Source organism: Oncorhynchus kisutch, linkage group LG10 (assembly GCF_002021735.2).
Source record: "Oncorhynchus kisutch isolate 150728-3 linkage group LG10, Okis_V2, whole genome shotgun sequence".
Taxonomy (NCBI): Eukaryota; Metazoa; Chordata; class Actinopteri; order Salmoniformes; family Salmonidae; genus Oncorhynchus; species Oncorhynchus kisutch.
Genome location: NC_034183.2, coordinates 51,583,023 through 51,598,956, shown reverse-complemented (window position 1 = coordinate 51,598,956; position 15,934 = coordinate 51,583,023). Strand labels below are relative to the sequence as shown.

Genomic DNA, 15,934 nt, shown 5'->3' with positions numbered 1-15,934 from the left:
CCGATGACAAGCATACCCATAACATGATGCAGCCACCACCATGCTTGAAAATATGAAGAATGGTACTCAGTGATGTGTTGTGTTGAATTTGAATTCAGGACAAAATGTTAATTTCATTTTTTGCAGTATTACTTAACTACCTTGTTGCAAACAAAGCCTGTTTTGGAATATTTTTATTCTGTACAGGCTTCCTTCTTATCATTCTGTCATTTAGGTTAGTATTGTGGAGTACAGTAACAACAACGTTGTTGATCTATCCTCATTTTTCTCATATCATAACCATTAAACGTTGTAACTGTTTTAAAATTACCATTGGCCTCATGGTGAAATCTCTGAGTCGTTTTATTCCTCTCCGGCAACAGAGTTAGGAAACACGCCTGTATCTTTGTAGTGACTGGGTGTATTGATGCACCATCCAAAGCATAATTAATTAATTTACCATACTCAAAAGGGATATTCAGCTCAGATATTTTTCTTTTTACGCTACCATTCGGTGCCCTTCTTTGTGAGGCATTGAAAAACCTCCCTGGCCTTTGTGGTCGAATCTGTGCTTGAAATTCACTTCTCGATTGAAGGACCTTACAGATAATTGTATGTGGGAATACTTATTGACTCAAGACATTTCAACTTTTCATTTTTTTATACATATCTAAAATGTTCTACAAACTAGATTCCACTTTCACATTATGGGGTATTGTGTGTAGATCCGTGACACAAAATTTTAATGTAATCAATCTTACATTTAGGCTGTAAAACAACTAAATGTGGAAAAAGTAAAGGGGAGTGAATACTTTCTGAAGGCACTTTATATACATTACCACAAAACTCTACATTACAGGAAAAAGCCTGTCAATGCAAATAAAGGTGTGCTGTCTAAAGGTCGGAGACGGAAGTCAAACACTCCTTTCCTCTGACGCAATCAGGGAGTTCCAGCTTGTGTCTTACTAAAATCCCTGTTTATGTGGGACACATTGCATGGTAGCGAGGTGAATGCTGTTTTTCTCACTCTTAAACTTCCGTCATGTCATACATGTGGTGAATATGAATGCTAAATACATGTGGGGATAAATAAAGCAACATAGGGATTCGAGGCACACAAAGCTTTAAGCAAAACGACACAAAATATACAGTAACTGGAATAACAGAATGTTTTGCTAATTCTGCGTTGGACACAAAGATGTTACTGGATATGTTATAAATCTGTATAAATAAACTCACTACCTTACCAAGTAGGTACAAATTGGATGCATGTATTGCATTTATGGCTCTGCCAGTCAAGGACACAACTGTAAATTTCATTCTAAAACATAATGTTAACTTTCACTGCTATGCGGATGACACCCTTTGGTTTCTACTGTGTTATTGACTTGTGTAACTCTTTGTTGTCTGCTCACACTGCTATGCTTTATCTTGGCCAGGTCGCAGTTGCAAATGAGAACTTGTTCTCAACTAGCCTACCTGGTTAAATAAAGGTGAAATAAAAAAAATAAAAAAATAAAAAACACACAGCCGTACATTTCAATGAAACATGGTGAAGCCCCAAAATTGCCCTCGCTAGAAGCCTGTGTTTCAGACATAAGGAAGTGGACGGCTGCAAACGTTCTACGTTTAAACTCGGACAAAACAGAGATGCTTGTTCTAGGTCCCAAGAAACAAAGAGATCTTCTTAAGGCAAGGGCTGATTTGAAGGTTTTACTGCTAACCTACAAAGCATTACATGGGCTTGCTCCTACCTATCTTTCCGATTTGGTCCTGCCGTACCTACCTACACGTACGCTGCGGTCACAAGACGCAGGCCTCCTAATTGTCCCTAGAATTTCTAAGCAAACAGCTGAAGGCTGGGCTTTCTCCTATAGAGCTCCATTTTTATGGAATGGTCTGCCTACCCATGTGAGAGACAAAGACTCGGTCTCAACCTTTAAGGCTTTATTGAAGACTCATCTCTTCAGTGGTTCATAGGATTGAGTGTAGTCTGGCCCAGGAGTGTGAAGGTGAACGGAAAGGCTCTGGAGCAACTAACCGCCCTTGCTGTCTCTGCCTGGCCGGTTCCCCTCTCTCCACTGGGATTCTCTGCCTCTAACCCTATTACAGGGGCTGAGTCACTGGCTTACTGGTGCTCTTTCATGCCGTCCCTAGGAGGGGTGCGTCACTTGAGTGGGTTGAGTCACTGACGTGATCTTCCTGTCTGGGTTGGCGCCCCCCCCTTGGGTTGTGCCGTGGCGGAGATCTTTGTGGGCTATACTCGGCCTTGTGTCAGGATGGTAAGTTGGTGGTTGAAGATATCCCTCTAGTGTAGTGTGGGCTGTGCTTTGGCCAAGTGGGTGGGGTTATTTCCTTCCAGTTTGGCCCTGTCCGGGGGTATTATCGGATGGGGACACAGTGTCTCCTGACCCCTCCTGTCTCGCCTCCAGTATTTATGCTGCAGTAGTTTATGTGTCGGGGGGGCTAGGGTCAGTTTGTTATATCTGGAGTACTTCTCCTGTCTTATTCGGTGTCCTGTGTGAATTTAAGTATGCTCTCTCTAATTCTCTCTTTCTCTCTTTCTTTCTCTCTCTCGGAGGATCTGAGCCCTAGGACCATGCCTCAGGACTACCTGGCATGATAACTCCTTGCTGTCCCCAGTCCACCTGGCCATGCTGCTGCTCCAGTTTCAACTGTTCTGCCTGCGGCTATGGAACCCTGACCTGTTCACCGGACATGCTACCTGTCCCAGACCTGCTGTTTTCAACTCTCTATAGACAGCAGGAGCGGGTAGAGAGACTCTTAATGATCGGCTATGAAAAGCCAACTGGTACAAAAAGTGGGGGGAAAAATGCAGCCATAAAACCAATAAAAAATTTAAAAAGCACACACATTTTTTTCACTGAATAAATGTCTAGTGTCATGCAAAATGCTAGTGCCTTTACAGAAATGTTAAGGACATTGAGTGAGTGAAATATTTTGGTCTTGGGAGAACAAATCAATAATATGTGCATGTGTGTGTGTGCGTGTGTGTGTGTCAGTGATAGAGAGCAATATTAATTTTATGAGTAAGGAATTGCACTGACATCTATGTAGCTTATAATGCTTAGAAATATGTTTTTGAATAAGAAAACTATGCCTGTGCCTTTTCAACCCCCAGAATGTGTCCCTTCTCAGCAACCACTACCCCAGTTTATAATCAATAACATTGGAACATATATTGTGCAGCAACGCACGCGCGCACCCTCAACCGAAGGTCTATCAGCCGATTCTTTGGTTTACACGGGAATAGTCGGTATAGACATGGTAAATATAGCCGGCCAATCTTTTGCTCACTCACACGTAGCACATTCGGTAAAACCCCTGCAGACACGGCTTGCTCAGAGCAGGACGATGTAGCGCGCGACGTATACGTCACTGTGATGTTGATGATTACATAAAACGTAATTATTACCCAATCATATAACATCTGTTGCCAGAATTACGTGATATTCTATCATTATAATATAACATTAAAAATATTATTTCCATAGAGTTTAGACTGACGGTAGCGATTATTTATACATTTCACTTCAGATGGCATAGATTATATCCGGAACGTGAGGGGCTTTGGGTTGGGGATACAAAACCATACATTACAGTTAAAGAAACAACGAAAATTCGTCTCAGAGAGCAAGACAATCAAGACAAGACAGTATGGTTCGTTTGGACACGAAAGCATCATAACCGAGAGATTTTTTGTAGCCTAGTCTCGTTGAATCTGCAAGTGGGCAGTGAGGCAAGTGCCTAGTGTCTGACTGAGTATGGATCTAGCTGTGTTCAGCGTTTCAGTGGGAAGGCATAGAAGGAGGCACAGAATTCGTGCAAGGTGATTCCGCTGACCAGGGGCTATCTCAGGAACGGTGGCACAATCACAATCATGTGCTATAATGTTCACAACAGTATAGCCTGTATTGGCTCTACATTTGGATATAATAAATCACACACAGGCACGCACGCGCGCGCGCGCACACACACACACACACGCTATAGATATAGGTGCAGAGCGGCAGTGAGTCCAGGCGTTTCCTCGGATATTTTATTGATCTCCAGACGTTGGGAGGTTGGGCTACGCCAAAAAAAGGCATGCATGCTTCGGGCCTCATATTGATTTGATTCCCTTGAGCATAGGAGACATTTGTTTTTCAATTAAACCTAGACAGACAAATTGCACAAATATATGACAGTGGCTATCCTCATGGCATATATCTAGTCACTGAATGTGTTGTAAACCAGTATGCATGTGGTTTTCCAATGCAGGGAAAAATGAAACCCTGGTGCAGATCCTGCCATAGCATGGTGTCGCCAAAGCGGACCCAATTGAACCCTATAGACGCATAGTTGGGAGAGAGCTAAAATTATGTCCTCCTTGGTCGAATTTGGGTCTAATACAAGCAATAATGTAAACTATACCCTATTATGGAGGCCAGTTATAAGAAAATGTACAATCTCATAATATGACCCCCCACCCCCACCGTAGTCGACCCCGTCCCACTGGTATAAAACGCTCTCTCCATCAACTATCTAGAAAAAGATAAATCCGATGGGCTGAGGCAATTCTGAACAAATATTTAGTTCTACCAAGGGTTGAATAAAAATCCTTAACGGTGTTTGCAGGGATTGCTAGACTAGGAGCACTCTGGGCTAGGATAGCTTTCATCCACAGTATTTTACCACTATTCTGGGTAGCTGTCCATCCAATAAGCATTCATAAGCTTATATTGATTCGGGTTATTTCTAGCAGTAGACTATTTCTGGTAGATGAGTTTGTTTTATATGCTTGCCTGCCTCCAATGCTAATAGCCCTATACTATTTTCTCAAATCACTGCATTTTAACGGACCTTTAATAGAGAAGTCATCTTTTTATAATGCTTACATTACGTGTATGATCATCAGTGCACGCATGCAGGCACCACTAGGCTATTGACACTGATGGGAAGACACATTCGAATGCGTAAAATATAAATTAATAGCCTAAAGGTATCAGCCTCTGTATTTTTGGTAAGAACCGAAACCTCAGTGCACATATTTGTTATGTTTGTCGTGAGCTAGCGCTCAGCAAGGAGATGTCAGACGCTGACGCCCGATTGCGGTGAGGATTCGGAAGGGAGGAGAGAGTGGGACCAAGGGAGGAGGGCAGGAATGGTAGAAATATATAAGCTTACACTTCGTAGTTCTTGTGTACGATCCTTCATTGTTTCCCCGCCGTGCTGGCTAAAATATAATCGCCTGGGTTTTTCCGCCTCGTTGTCTTCTTATGTCTAAAGGTCCGACAATGTTATATTTTCTTCCAGTATTCAAATGAGGGGGTAGGCTATGAGTCTCCCCTGTGCGCTACCTTCTCTGTCTTTTTTCCCTTTTCTCTAGTCCCCCCTCTACCGTGCTTGTGCGTCCTCCTTGGCGGTGCAGTGTCGCCCCGCAGCGCGCTCCGACTCCAGCAAACGAATGCGATACGAGCGCGGTACTGATGCTGCAAAAAAAAAGAAGCGATGCGGAGGGATGGAACTCTGTGCGCACGCGTGGTCTCCATCTCTATCACTTTACCTGCTACCCCTCCCCCTCCGCCCTTTTTTCCTTTCGGTGTCTATCCGCAGCGCGTAATCGGTCGGCGCCCCATGCCAACACAGTGAACTGTAGTTTGTTTTCGGTTAATTAAAATAATTTGGTGAAATTCAGTCCACAAGAATGGAAAATGGGTAGGGCAACGGAAACCCCAGCCTCCCTTCCCAAAAGGAGCGGTTTCCACAAGGGGCTCAGGGTGGTCTATAGTGGCAGGCAGAAGGAAGTGAGATAATCAGAGGATGAGGTGATGTTACCCCCATTAAACACGTTTTTTGTATTTATCGGAAGCCACCCACTTCAATGCAGAAGTGCTCTATGTATGAGCTGTCCACCACAACCCGGCAAACGCCGTCATAATGACTGGAATAGAAGTCAGCTGTAGGTTAAAAGGCAATGTAGCCTAATGATTTAGAGAATTCGATATCAGACTTGACTTTCTGCTTTAATATTAGGCTACAGCAGACTGTTTTACTGATAGGCCTAGATTTTGAAAACCTTAACATAGTTGTATACTTTTTAAAATATTTTTTACAGTTATTAGATTGTAATACGTCTAGACCTGCATTATAATAGCCTATAACCCGAGGCAAATGCCATCAAAATAGTTTCAACATTTCAGATATCTTTGTTTAATTCAATTAGAATAGGCTACCATATTAGATTGCTTTATAAGTTTACATCTTGGGTCCAAGTTATCATGTCGTATACCGTATTCAGTGTCCTTTCCCCCCAAACCAACAGGAGGAGTCATATTACTAAACATAACATGAATATTGTCTCCATTTCCTCACATGAAGACTCAATTGATCGGAGTTGTGCACTCACATTTCATATTGACAGTATCCCTGAATGGCCCCTGACTGTTTGAGCATAGCCTACTGTAAAGAAAGAATCAATAATAGCTCCTAATATTATTCAATGCCTGTATTCAAGGAAATGTATGGACCTCATGTCCTAATAATGTACATTATATCCTCATTCACTGGAATCATTCGTCTAGCCCAGATGACCCGACCTGTGGCTTGGCATGGTCCAGTACTATCTGTAATACTCCTCAGTTTTAACTCTACAACCAATGTACAGTAACAGGTACTGGAGGTTAGACCGAAGTTGTTAAGCTACCAATATTAAAATGGGAGAAATTCAAAATGATAAACATATACTATCTACCAATTAATCAGTACCTACAGTTTGAAGTCAGAAGTTTACATACACTTAGGTTGGAGTCATTAAAAATAGTTTTTCAAACTCTCCACAAAATTCTTGTTAACAAGCTATAGTTTTGGCAAGTCAGTTGGGACATCTACTTTGTGCATGACACAAGTAATTTTTCCAACAATTGTTTACAGACAGTTTATTTCACTTATCTGTACTGCCTCTTCACTTCACTGTACCACAATTCCAGTGGGTCAGAAGTTTACATACACTAAGTTGACTGTGCCTTTAAACAGATTGGAAAATTCCAGAAAATGATGTTATGGCGTCAGAATCTTCTGATAGGCTAATTGACATCATTTGAGTCAATTGGAGGTGTACCTGTGGATGCATATCAAGGCCTAACTTCAAACTCAGTGCCTCTTTGCTTGCTAACTTCAAACTCATCCTTGGGAGCAATTTCCAAATGCCTGAAGGTACCATGTTCATCGGTACAAACAATAGTATGCAAGTATAAACACCATAGGACCATGCAGCCATGCATACAGCTCAGGAAGGAGACGCGTTCTGTTTCTAGAGATGAAGGTACTTTGGTGCGAAAAGTGCAAATCAATCCCAGAACAACAGCAAAGGACCTTGTGAAGATGCTGGAGGAAACGGGTACAAAAGTATCTATATCCACAGTAAAACTAGTCCTATATTGACATAACCTGAAAGGCCGCTCAGCAAGGAAGAAGCCACTGCTCCAAACCCGCCATAAAAAAAGCCAGACTACCCTTTGCAACTGCACATGGGGACAAAGATCATACTTTTTGGAGAAATGTCCTCTGGTCTGAGGAAACAAAAATAGAACTGTTTAAATGGCAATCATTATTTTTGGAGGAAAAAGGGGGAGGCTTGCAAGCCAAAGAACACCAGCCCAACCGTGAAGCACGGGGGTGGATGCATCGTGTTGTGGGGGTGCTTTGCTGCAGGAGGGACTGGTGCACTTCACAAAATAGATGGTATCATGAGGATGGAAAATGATGTGGATATATTGAAGCAACATCTCAAGACATCAGTCAGGAAGTTAAAGTTTGGTCGCAAATCAGTCTTCCAAATGGACAATGACCCCAAGCATACTTCTAAGGTTGTGGCAAAATGACTTAAGGACAACAGAGTCAAGGTATTGGAGTGGCCATCACAAAGCCCTGACCTCAATCCTATAGAAAATGTGTGGGCAGAACTGAAAAAGCGTGTGCAAGCAAGGAGGCCTACAAACCTGACTCAAGTTACACCAGCTCTGTCAGGAGGAATGGGCCAAAATTCAGCCAACTTATTGTGGGAAGCTTGTGGAAGGCTACCCAAAATGTTTGCCCCAAGTTAAACAATTGAAAGGCAATGCTACCAAATACTAATTGAGAATATGTACACTTCTGACCCACTGGGAATGTGATGAAATAAATAAAATCTGAAATAAATTATTTTCTCTACTATTATTCTGACATTTCACATTCTTAAAATAAAGTGATGATCCTAACTGACCTAAAACAAGGAATTTTTACTAGGATTAAATGTCGGGAATTGTGAAAAACTGAGTTTAAATGTATTTGGCTAAGGTGGATGTAAACTTCAACTGTATGTCATGCAGTGCCATCTTATATCCAGTAAGATCACTAATAAATTGGGCCACGGTGCAGAGTCATTTCAAATAAGGATTTTAGGATTGTGATGAACTCACGCTCTACTCTAATTTCCTTGGACATTATGATGCCCAGTGACGAACCAACAGTCTTGTATTGTATAACCCACCTTGATGTCTTCCATTTAGCTAGCATAGAGTAGAAAGAAAAAATCTGCGATGAGGCAGGGTTTAAACACAGCCGATAGAGTTGGGGTTCATCTCACTAAAAAGGGGGTATACAGTGAGGAAAAAAAGTATTTGATCCCCTGCTGATTTTGTATGTTTGCCCACTGACAAAGAAATGATCAGTCTATAATTTTAATGGTAGGTTTATTTGAACAGTGAGAGACAGAATAACAACAAAAATCCAGAAGAACGCATGTCAAAAATGTTATAAATTGATTTGCATTTTAATGAGAGAAGTAAGTATTTGACCCCTCTGCAAAACATGACTTAGTACTTGGTGGCAAAACCCTTGTTGGCAATCACAGAGGTCAGACGTTTCTTGTAGTTGGCCACCAGGTTTGCACACATCTCAGGAGGGATTTTGTCCCACTCCTCTTTGCAGATCTTCTCCAAGTCATTAAGGTTTCGAGACTGACGTTTGGCAACTCGAACCTTCAGCTCCCTCCACAGATTTTCTATGGGATTACGGTCTGGAGACTGGCTAGGCCACTCCAGGACCTTAATGTGCTTCGTCTTGAGCCACTCCTTTGTTGCCTTGGCCGTGTGTTTGGGGTCATTGTCATGCTGAAATACCCATCCACGACCCATTTTCAATGCCCTGGCTGAGGGAAGGAGGTTCTCACCCAAGATTTGATGGTACATGGCCCTGTCCATCGTCCCTTTTATGCGGTGAAGTTATCCTGTCCCCTTAGCAGAAAAACACCCCCAAAGCATGATGTTTTCACCTCCATGTTTGATGGTGGGGATGGTGTTCTTGGGGTCATAGGCAGCATTCCTCCTCCTCCAAACACGGCAAGTTGAGTTGATGCAAAAGAGCTCAATTTTTTGTCTCATCTGACCAAAACACTTTCACCCAGTTGTCCTCTGAATCATTCAGATGTTCATTGGCAAACTTCAGACGGGCATGTATATGTGCTTTCTTGAGCAGGGGGACCTTGCAGGCACTGCAGGATTTCAGTCCTTCACGGCGTAGTGTGTTACCAATTGTTTTCTTGGTGACTATGGTCCCAGCTGCCTTGAGATCATTGACAAGATCCTCCCGTGTAGTTTTGGGCTGATTCCTCACCGTTCTCATGATCATTGCAACTCCACGAGGTGAGATCTTGCATGGAGCCCCAGGCCGAGGGAGATGGACAGTTCTTTTGTGTTTCTTCCATTTGCGAATAATCGCACCAACTGTTGTCACCTTCTCACAAAGCTGCTTGGCGATGGCCTTGTAGCCCATTCCAGCCTTGTGTAGGTCTACAATCTTGTCCCTGACATCCTTGGAGAGCACTTTGGTCTTGGCCATGGTGGAGAGTTTGGAATCTGATTGATTGATTGCTTCTGTGGACAGGTGTCTTTTATACTGGTAACAAACTGAGATTAGGAGCACTCCCTTTAAGAGTGTTCTCCTAATCTCAGTTTGTTACCTGTATAAAAGACACCTGGGAGCCAGAAATCTTTCTGATTGAGAAGGGGTCAAATACTTATTTCCCTCATTAAAATGCAAATCCATTTTTAACATTTTTGACATGCGTTTTTCTGGATTTTAGTGGTTGTTATTCTGTTTCTCACTGTTCAAATAAACCTACCATTAAAATTATAGACTGATAATTTCTTTGTCAGTGGGCAAACGTACAAAATCAGCAGGGGATCAAATACTTTTTCCCCTCACTGTATCCTGAAGGAGGAGTCATTACATGTCACATTCTGTATACCTGATTCACACTATAGGGCCGACCTTAACTATACCCTGCTGGCTCTGATAATTTCTTTTCACATAGTCCTGCAGCGTTACAGTAACTATGGTGGCTGCATAACCCGTTCAGCCCAGTGCACCTTGGCTTGGCTCGACACAGTTTGGCTCAGCTCAGTTTGGCTGAGTAGTGTGAAGTAGATACAGTAATGAAATCCCATTGTGCGCATTGCTTGTTTTAACTGATGCCATCTGGGTAACCTGTTCTTATCACTTCTAAGAAGTTCCTGGCTGTCCTCACAAAACCAGGCCTGCTGAAAAGGACTCGGAGTTAAGGCCTACAATTGAAATAAAAAACCCATGATCTGGAGGTAGTTAAGATCATACATGTCGTATACACCACAAATATCTCTGGCAGTTTAAGTGCTCCCTTCAAAAAGTCATAAAAACATTTTAATCCAGGAATTGATCTTGAGAGGTGATTATCCTTTTCCAAATAATCAGCCATTAGAATTAGAATTCTAAACTGTCATCACAAAATCCTTGAATTTCACGTGAACACATGAGCTTATGTGAAGTTAATGTGGTAACATGTGGCAACATATAAAGCAACATGTGATAACATGAAGCTGCACATGTGAAAACGTGATCACATGTGAAGTGTTCCAAAAACATGTTTTCACATGATTTCACATGTGACATTTCATGTGAAATCATGTGATTTGTACACGTGTGAAATATTTGTGTTTCTCTGTGAAGGCATTGAGGGCCAAAACCCTACGCTAACTTGTTAAATCCATGAATAACTTGAATTCTCATGTCTACCATTGACCCCAATAACATAGTTTACATGTCTGGGTTAACGCGTGTAAATTCAGCCCACAGGTAGGATTCAGCCCACAGGTAGGATTCAGCCCACAGGTAGGATTCAGCCCACACGTATCAAATTATTAAGTAGTTCAATAATCACTGGCACCATGATAGGCCTACTCAATTTATTGAATGACAGTACAAGCAGAAAAAATAAAATTCAATGATCAAATGTAATTTTCATTAACAAAGTTTAAACAAATGTGAAAGGAAAGGAACATAATTATACAAAAAAAAGAATAAATACAGTGAAAACTAAATGTAAGTGAAGTACTGTATGTAAGCCACATTTGCTTTCTCAGCTGTTGCCAAGCCAGTTAAGGAATGTGGCCATATTTCTGTTACCTTCGTCTAATGCGGAGGATATGTGCCAAATGGCACCCTATTCCCTATATAGTGCACTACTTTTGGTCTAAGGTAATGCACTATAAATGGAATAGGATGCCATTTGCAACCATCCAGAGTGATGCATCCAGAGTCATTGGTCTCACCCACTTCATCTGGGTGGTAATGAATCAGCAAAATCACTTGGGTAATGTTCCCCTTCAAGCAGGCCTCAAGTAGACTTAAAATCCCTCCTATCACATTACTTTGAAGAAGGTTTTTTTTCGTGTGTCACGGTTATACGAGTAATACTGAAACCCCAACTATTTGGATGTATCAGACATTACATAGAATTGTAGGAAAAAAATTGGTCAATATTGAGAAATAATTGAGTTTTGTGACAGAAAGAAAAACGATACGAATGTAGAGGCAACCCTGAAGCAATGAATCATTTTATCGCCTTGGAAAGGAAAGACCGAGCTTCTCAACGCAAGCTAATTGGTTGACCTATAGATTTAATGAATATTTTTGAACTGATTTACCATGAGCCTCATGTAACAAAGGTGGAGCAGCAGAGAGAGAACTGCAAAGGACCGTCTGGCATGTCGTGTGTTGTTGAGGCCTTATGCTCCACAGGGAGTGAAGAGGAGTAAATAGTCCTATGTGGCTCAGATGGCAAGAGTATTGGTTAGAGGGTTGTGGGTTTGATTCCCGCTGGTGGTCACATACTCTGAAATATATGAACTGTACTGTAAGTCCTTTTGGATAAAAAGCAACTGCTAAATGGCATATATTATTATTATATTGTAATTAAGTAAGTAATTTAACATGAAGGGCACCGGTCCTGTTCCGTTTACTGTGAGAACCCTGGAAGAGGTCTCGATCTCTCTGTCCCAGTCATGGACATAACTCAGCCTACCCTGGGACCGAGGCGAGGGGGCATACTGATCACAGAAGGCTGGGGCTGCAAACTATAGACAGGGACACAAAAATTGTACCGTGTTTCAACTTGAAACTTTGGTTTGGAGGGGTTATGGAGCCCTTTCCTAGCAGGTCATCGTTCCATCTGTGGTCGCGGTCCCACACCTCAATGTTCAAGGCTCTGTTAGGGAACACAGAGAGTGGGTTAATGAGAGAGAGAACTCTAAGTAAGAGCAGTGGTAATACACAACATATTCACAATGCTGTCTAAAAACTGTTTTTTCTAAATGTATCTTCTTCTTTTTTTTACTCTTACAAGGTTTTATAGAATAGGGAGCATAATTAGCAAACTGGAAACTACCCTGGAGATCCCACCGACAAAGACACAGAGAGCCCAAAACACCCTTAACATATGTCTTGCTGCTCCACTTATTCCTTTGTACCGGAAGCCTATACATAGTTACCCTCAAGAGACGGATCTGACTATTTAACATAAAAATTGAAATAAAAAAACCTCACTGTCTACTTTTCAAATCCACCGTTCTATACTGAATCCTGTAGTTCCAGTAGGGGAAGTCATTGTTCCAGATCACAGGAGTGGAACTGCCTTGCTTTCCGTAGAAGACCTTGACATAGCCATCTGTCTTAGATAAGTTGTCGCCCCAGAGCCCCGTAGCTCAGACCACCGTCACATTCATCCTGGCCATGCCCGGTTTACGGGGGCAGCAGTTGGAGTCCACGTTGCTGTGACCGCTACACTTACAGATGCAGTCTTTGTTGCGTCTCCCCGTCTTGCAAGCAGAAGGGCAGGAGGTGGACACAGCGTATTTCTGGATGTAGTCTCTGACGGCATTGCGCAGGTTGGCCTTAAGGATGGGGTTGTCTCTGGCCAGGAAGTGCAAGGAGCTGAGCTGGTAAGAGACCACACCAGGGACCTTCTTCAGGTACTTCTGCCAGGTTTTATAGTCAGACTTAATGTCAGAGTTGAAGAGGATGTTCACAACCTCAACGTTGCCGCCCTGCACTTCAGTGATGTGGTCCGAGAAGGTGGCTCCGAAGCTATGGCCTGTCTTCAGTTTTTTGCTCTGGGACTTAATTGGTCTCGGCGCTGATCGTGACACCCTTGATGGCGCCACTGGCTTCCACCCCCAGACAGTTGCTGACAGAATGGAGGCAGAGGCCGCTCATGGCAATCTCACAGGTGCGTATGGCTGTGGTGGAGTGCACCCGGCCCCCCAAGTTCACCTTGCGGATGTAGTGGCTGTCATAGATGGAAATGAAGTGGCTGTAGGCAGGGCCGGTCTTGTGAGTGTACGTGCTGGGGAGGTTTTTTAGGGAGTCCTGAAACTCCTGGCTCAGGGGAGGTTGGGTTCAGAGGCGGAAGCTAAGGACAGGGAGAAAGGTATGATGAATGAAAACAACTTCAACAACATGGAGAACACTGTTTTTTTCCATACAAAATCTATATAAATTGCTGTTGGCTTTTTTGTTGTTGCTTTAGACGGCATTCATTTAGATCCTATGGCACTAAAATCAAAACCTTGACTCACGTGTAGTATTTGCATTTGAATTTATGGCTGGTGAAAGAGAACGTGTCTTTGGTGGAGTGGTCTCTGGCGAACATGGCAGTTTTGGAGTGTGCGCCTCCAACAGCAACCCCCGCAATGCCCTTGATTCCCAGGCCAGCCTTCCAGCTGACGCTGGCAGAGTTAGTGGTCTCCTTCAGAACGGAGCTGCTCGACTCGTACATCTGGCTGCTGAGGCTCCGACGACACCTCACCTTTGTGTTCCAGTCCAGTACGGAGAGCGGTAACTTCTTGACCTGGCTGTCCATCAGAGTGTTGGTGCACAGGGTGCAGTTACCGTCATGCCCACCCACCATTAACTTCCGCACATCCACCACAAAGGTGCCGGAGGTCTGCATCTTGATGATGTCAAAACCCTCTCCGGCCAGGTTGTGACCGGGTGACGAACGGAGCCTTCTGGCGGTCAGTGAAGGAGCCAGTGTGGCAGCTGTGACAAACAGGGAGGAAGAGGAGGAGGAAGAGTAGAAGGTTGACTGGCATTGCAGGTGCTGGGAAGAGAGAAAATTGACAAACGTGGTGTGACAAAGGCAGGGGATAGACAGAAAGAATTTAATGAGGGATTTTTGAAATAAAGTTATTGTAAGATTTTGCAATTGCCATCCCACTGGGCAAAGACGTCACATCAACATGACAACAATGGATGTATTTACTAAATTTGGGTGTAATATTAAAGGACAGATTATTTTTTTAAACGTCTCAGGTCACTGTGAAATCCACACGGAAGTTCGTTCAGGCATTCCGAGATATGTATTTCCCACATTGCCTTGAAAAGGTCACTAAAAAGTGAATGAATTGGAAAACAATATAACATAGATCATACATTAGATATAAGAGGAGTTACTGATGCAAACATCTTGGATTCAGATCTAAATCCAAGCAAAGAAAACTGGTTGACATTTAATGGGAAGATTTTGCTGTACATATGAGAGAATCATTTTGATAAAGTATATCTTAAAAAAAAAAGTAATTTGAGGAACAAACTAATTATTATTTGACTTACTGAGCCTCCATCATATCCTAAAGAGGACTTTTTACTTAAAAGATAAATAACGATTTAGTTTTGTTTTCTATCTCTCAATTTCTCCATACTGTGCAACAATGATTACAGTATTCATACTCTTCACCGACTGAATGGCTCTCTCATTTGAACTGTCTTTGAGAATCCAAATAACTAAACCTTATATTAGGCAGTATGTCCTTTTGGACCCTCGAGCTCTTTCAATTCTTTGGATTGTGAGTCGTTCTCTTATTGACTGTTGGAAATAGTCAAGTGAGTTAACAATATATCATGGGTTCACAATAGTGACTATATGACCATCATGTCGATAAAGAAAAGAGATCTGAAATTCAGAATAACGTTACTTCATTTCGAATATGAAAAGCAGGGTCTTTATATCAAGTGATGATTCATAAAATATGCACATTGAGTGGCAGTGAAACAACAATAGTGAGTTTTCGACAAGATGAATGCAATCAAATGATTTTGGACTCACCTTACGCAGAGACGTTGGTATGTCGAGGTGAAATACATTGGATAGGACAACAGTAAACCTATCTTTATATACCAACACACAGTGTGTCAAATGGGGAGTGGCTAACAGAGATACACCCATTTATGGAGTAGTCTGTGCCAAACCAAAACAACCAACCAAGCACAAACTCTCAAACACACACACACTTTCTCACAATCTCTAACACCCCAACTATACCCATACACACAACACAAATACAAGGGACAGGCATACTTAATAACAAAAACGTTGACTTCGCTGCTTAATTTAGCCTTATTTAGTTTGACAATTTCCCATTGACAGACCAGTAAAATAGTTCTGACACACACTCTGTCTTGTTCCCTCCAACTGCATATTTGAATGACAGTCCCAGCCCTGAAACCAGATGTGCCAAATTTACATTAATGTTGCATCTTTCAAGATACCTTTGTAGTGTGCACATCAGTAACTGTTATTTTCCAATCCGTTGCGCTATGC

At 42.4% G+C, this 15,934-nt stretch overlaps 1 protein-coding gene and 1 pseudogene across 1 annotated transcript in view; both read right to left on the bottom strand.

The window, feature by feature from the left end:
- The window catches only part of LOC109897276 (syntaxin-1B), a 66,674-nt gene extending 61,201 nt beyond the window's left edge, over window positions 1-5,473 (bottom strand). The window contains exon 1 of the mRNA XM_031833905.1: window positions 5,167-5,473. Within this exon, the coding sequence (XP_031689765.1) occupies window positions 5,167-5,196 (30 nt within the window). The 5' untranslated portion in view covers window positions 5,197-5,473. The remainder of the gene's footprint in view (window positions 1-5,166) is intronic.
- A 5,753-nt stretch (window positions 5,474-11,226) lies between these two features.
- LOC109898354 (perforin-1-like) lies at window positions 11,227-15,409 on the bottom strand (annotated as a pseudogene).
- Window positions 15,410-15,934: the final 525 nt, after the last annotated feature.